Source organism: Euprymna scolopes, chromosome 30 (assembly GCF_053919585.1).
Source record: "Euprymna scolopes isolate OS-2025 chromosome 30, ASM5391958v1, whole genome shotgun sequence".
NCBI classification, from domain to species: domain Eukaryota; kingdom Metazoa; phylum Mollusca; class Cephalopoda; order Sepiida; family Sepiolidae; genus Euprymna; species Euprymna scolopes.
This window is the reverse complement of record NC_136511.1, coordinates 57,905,035-57,910,034: the sequence shown is the minus strand read 5'-3', so window position 1 is coordinate 57,910,034 and position 5,000 is coordinate 57,905,035. Positions and strand designations below refer to the sequence as shown.

General features: G+C 34.4%; 1 protein-coding gene across 1 annotated transcript in view; it reads left to right on the top strand.

Moving 5' to 3' along the window:
- LOC145254821 (uncharacterized) overlaps window positions 1-5,000 on the top strand; it is a 128,657-nt gene that overhangs the window by 88,094 nt on the left and 35,563 nt on the right. Inside the window, exon 15 of the mRNA XM_080113649.1 lies at window positions 1,965-2,070. Within this exon, the coding sequence (XP_079969775.1) occupies window positions 1,965-2,070 (106 nt within the window). The remainder of the gene's footprint in view (window positions 1-1,964; window positions 2,071-5,000) is intronic.

Below are 5,000 nucleotides of genomic sequence, written 5' to 3'. Positions count from 1 at the left end.
TGTGTGTCTGTGTGTACATTTCTAAACGCAATAACTCTTTTCAGTCTACAGAGTCGAAATTTTATATACAGAATACTGAGATTTTGGAAAATCGATGTGATCGGTTTTCGGCCAGAAATTTGTCGATTAAGGGGTCAAAGTTCAACGATTTGACCTTTAAGAACTCTACCAAACTCCTCCGAGAATTTTCGGTCTAAACACTTGAAATTTTAAATATAGGTTTATTGGACATCGATCTAACTTAATAACTTTTGAGCCCAAAACAATAAATTTTAAGGGGTCATAATAGGGGTCAAAGTTAAAAAAATTGACCACTTGTTTTTTTTTTTTGTTTTTTTTTTGCTCAACATACATCTCCAAATACCCGGGCAACGCAAGGCATCCATGCTAGTATACACACACACACACACATATATAGTGTGTATTTGGGAGCATTTTTTCATTTAAATAAATATTATAAAAACAGAAAGCTTCTGTTTAATTATACTTTTCTTATTTCCATTTTTCCTATTATCTTTTTGTGTAGTAATCAAGTGTTGATTAAAGTCTCATATGTAATTTTTCTTTTAACGTTTTCACTGAGAACAGACTTCAGCATCTCCAGGAAGTTGATGGAACACTGTAAGAAAGTGATGGACAGTGAAGAAATTTTTGTAGTAGCGTGGTATCAGCACATGGCTATGTTATATTACAAAAATGAGCGTATGGAAGCAACAAGGACAAATGAAGAAGTTTAGTTTAAACTTTTGTTTAGGGTAAATACGATTATAGCAGGTGCTGTTGATATTGTCAGGATGTGACGGTGATGGCATTGATGGAGATGTGGATCAGCTGCTTGGAGTAAGGATAGCAGTCGGTCAGCAGGCTCTTGGGAGTCGGTGGCGAAGAAGGAGTAGTCTAGACAGCTGCTACAGATGTCATTTAGGGTGAGGTCAACAGTGGCTGGCTGCTGCTGATGCTGTGGCTTGGGGTGTTGCTGATGTTATCTTAGGTGAAGTCGATGACATCTGGCTGCTGCTAATGCTGTGGCTAGGGCTGTTGCTGATGTTGTCTTATGTGAGGTCGACAATAGCTGGCTGCTGCTGATATTGTGGCTTGGGATGCTGCTGGGATGGCAGCGATGACAGACAACCTTACTGCTCGTCAATCTAGCCTATTCTGCCTGATTATCGAAAACCAGCTTGGCCCGCAGACGTAGTTGGGGATATGCTAGCTCCAGGTATTGAGGTGTTATTTCTGATTTATAGTTGTGTTAATTTCTGTGTCTTAACATACAGCATGGGGGGTGGGGGGGGTCATCATTTTTTATTTCTACACAAAAAAGATAGCAAAAATGGAAAAAAAAGGTGTAATTAAACAGAAGCTTTTTGACGTTTTTAATCTGTGTGTGTGTGTGTGTGTGTGTGTGTGTGTGTGTGTGTGTGTGTGTGTGTGTGTGTGTGTGTGTGTGTGAGTGATCTATGTGACTGACAACTCCTATCCATTTCTTGATTCTTCACACACTTTACCATCTCTCCCCCTTGTTTCTTCAAATTTTCATCACATCTACAATTTTAAAGTTTTTAATTTTTATACTTAATAGTATGTTTCATTTTAATATAATTTGTTATTGATATCCTCTGAAAGGAAAAGTAAATTTTTGAACATCCATGGATTAAGGAAAAATCTTTTTACTATATTTTGAACTTTTGATGATCCAATAAATTTTGTAAATCTTTAATTTTCATCATTTAAATCCCTTCATATGTTGATGCTCTATATCAGATATTGAGCATTTTTTTTTCTTTTTCAGAACAGGATTTATTCTGTAAATATTTATAGTTTTGTACTGATATTTATCTATTACTATTTTTAATATGTATTTAATATATGGATCATAATTCAAAAACTCTTTTTTTATTATAAAAGCTTATTTTATTGCAAAATTTTTAAAATTACTTTAAAGGAAACATTTTACTTTATAGGCATTTGAAAATGCAAGCTCTGGAGGAACAACTACCCCATCTAGTGATCGGGATTATGACTCTCCATCAAAGAGATATGAACCAATCAGTGATGATCTCCCACAAGGTAATCAAAAGTATATCCTGCATCTTACTAATCCTCTATATTGAAAACTAATGTGTATTTATTTGTATATACTCACAGTTCTGCCTGTCTTTGCTTTGGCCCTATGTACTGTTCATAACTTTATGTGCATATGTATATATTAAAATGTGTGAATATGTATGGCAATGCCTTTCTATATAATAGGCTTCCCTAACTACCAAAGAGAAAAGTTGGGAGAGACTGCAGAGGTCAAATTTTGTTTAAACTTTGACCCCAATGTTGACTCCTAAACATTTACTGTTTTGGGCTCAAATTAAATTAAAATGTTTGACTCATGTCCAAGAAACCTACATCTAAAATTTCAAGTGTTTAGAGGAGGAGTTTGGTAGAGTTTGCAAAGGTCAGCTGTCAACTTTTACCTCTTGGCAGCCAAATTTTTGCCACAAAACTGATTAAAAAGCTTGCTGCATGTCTGAATACCCTTTATGTAAAATTTAAAATGTTGAGATGCAAAATTCGCTTAATAGTTTGCTAGAGATTGCAAAGGTCAAATCTTTTTAACTCTGACACCTTGGAAGCCAAATTTTCAGCAAAAAAAAAAAAAAAACGATTAAAAAGTTTGCCCTATGTCTGAATACACTTTATGTAAAATTTCAAATTTTTAGACAGAAATTGGTTGAGTAGTCTGTTAGAGACTGCAGAGGTCAATTATGACCCTTTAACATTTATTGTTTTGGGCTCAAATCAAATTATAAAATTAGATCCATGTCCAAGTAACCTACATTTAAAATTTAAAGTGTTTAGACCCAAAATTGGCAGAGGAGTTTGGTAGAGTTCTCAAAGGTCAAATCGTTGAACTTTGACCTCTTAACAGCCAAATTTCTGGCCAAAAACTGATTAAAAAGATTTTCCCAAATCTCAATACTCCTTATGTCCAATCTTGAGTCTGTAGACCAAAAATTGACAGAATTATCGTGTAAGGAAATGTACATAGACAGATGCACACACACATTTTTACTTTTATAGATATACTAGCATTTCAGCCCGGCATTGCCTCTGTGTTTGGAGGTGTATGTTGAGCAAAAAAAAAAAAAAAAAAGTGGTAGTAGAAGGCAGGCTTGAACCCGTACCGCGAAGGAGAGAAAAGAACTGGGGGAAAAAACCTGAAGTCTTTGCTGTTACGACCACCACCAAACCGAAAGTGACATAGGTTTAAATTAAGGCTAGACAATCAAAAGGAGAAGATGATTTTCAAAAATATCAGTGAAAAAAGCCCCCATCCATTGAAAAGTGCCCAGTTGAAGGTGAAGATATTAATGTTTTTAGCCAATTTTTCGATATTTGTCATCTGAAAGGTTGAATTTCAAAACAATGCTGATCTTGGTAAAATCCATCGCCTCTGTCGAAAGTTTGAGGCAGAGATGCATACATACATACATACGTACATACATACATTTATATATTGTTAACTAAAAAAGTTTTGACCCAAACCGATTAAAAAGCTTGCCCTATGTCTGAATACACTTTATGTAAAATTTCAAACGTTTAACTAAAAAATTGGCTGACTTATTTGTTAGAGACCGCAGAGATCAAATTTTTTAAAACTTTGACCCTAATTTTGACCCCTTAACATTTATTGTTTGAGGCTCAGATTAAATTATAAAGTTCGATCCATGTTCAAGTAACCTAACCTATATCTAAAATTTCAAATGTTTAGACCCAAAATTGGCGGAGGAGTTTGGTAGAGTTCTCAACGATCAAATCGTTGAACTTCAACCCCTTAACAGCCAAATTTCTGTCCGAAAACTGATTACAAAGATTTTCCCAAATCTCAAAACCCTCTATGTCAAATTTCGAGCCTGTAGACCGAAAATTGACAGAGTATTTGGTAGGGACACGTACACAGACAGACACACACACAGACATTTTCACTTTTAAAGATAGATATTTAGATGTATATATAAGTGAACAAGTTAAAATGTATTGATGAAATGAACATGAAACCAATATTTTTTTTTCAAGTGCTCAACGGACTATTTTTGCATTAGAAACTGTAACAACCAGTGATATGGTTAGAATAAATCTAAATGCTGTACATGCAGCAAGGAAAATCTTCATAGGAGCTTAATCAAGTGACAGAATTTGGAGAGCCTTCAATTATAATGTAAGGACTTATGTGGACGAAGGATTTGTAACAAGTTACCATGTCTACTATAGAAGACAAAACTACAACAAATAGTGTTGTCCTGCTAAAGGTTAAGGGAAAAAAAGTCAATGTATATTGAGCATACATGGAAGAGAATTTTTCAGGATGTATCCATGTCACTTGATGAAGGTAGACAAGGAATTGCGAAATTCAATGAATAATAAAAACTCTAGTTTTCACAAATAAGACACTAGCAATGTTAACCTCTTAAAACTGTTGAGTTGTCTCCTCTTGTCTATAGAAAAAAGTCTGTTTAGAGTGATCTCCCCTTTGTTCGTTCTTATAGTTTCCTTTGACAAAATGGCAGTTTAGCTGAGACTGGGTGTATGAGGAAGGAGTAAATTAACACATCTTGTTCTGAATGACGGTCGTGTTAGGTGTTGTTGACGCACGTGATTCTGTTGGAATTCTTAAGGCACATGCACACCGCTGTATTAAAATTTGAAATTTAAAGCTCTTTTAAGCATCTTTAAAATTAAAATTTTAAATCTTTGATAACTAGACAAACTGTTTTAGAAACACGTTAAGATGCAAATATTTTATTATGTGATTGTATTCTTATTTCAACTAGTATGTTGGCTTGAATATATATGTTTCCATAAATTATTTTCCATATATATCTAAATTATGTATTAATTTGGAAAGAAAATGCCAACTCCTTCATCAAGGAATCTGCTATATAGGAGAGAGAGAGAGAGAGAGAGAGCTGTATGTCTGTATATATTACTAGAGAGGAAGGGGTGGC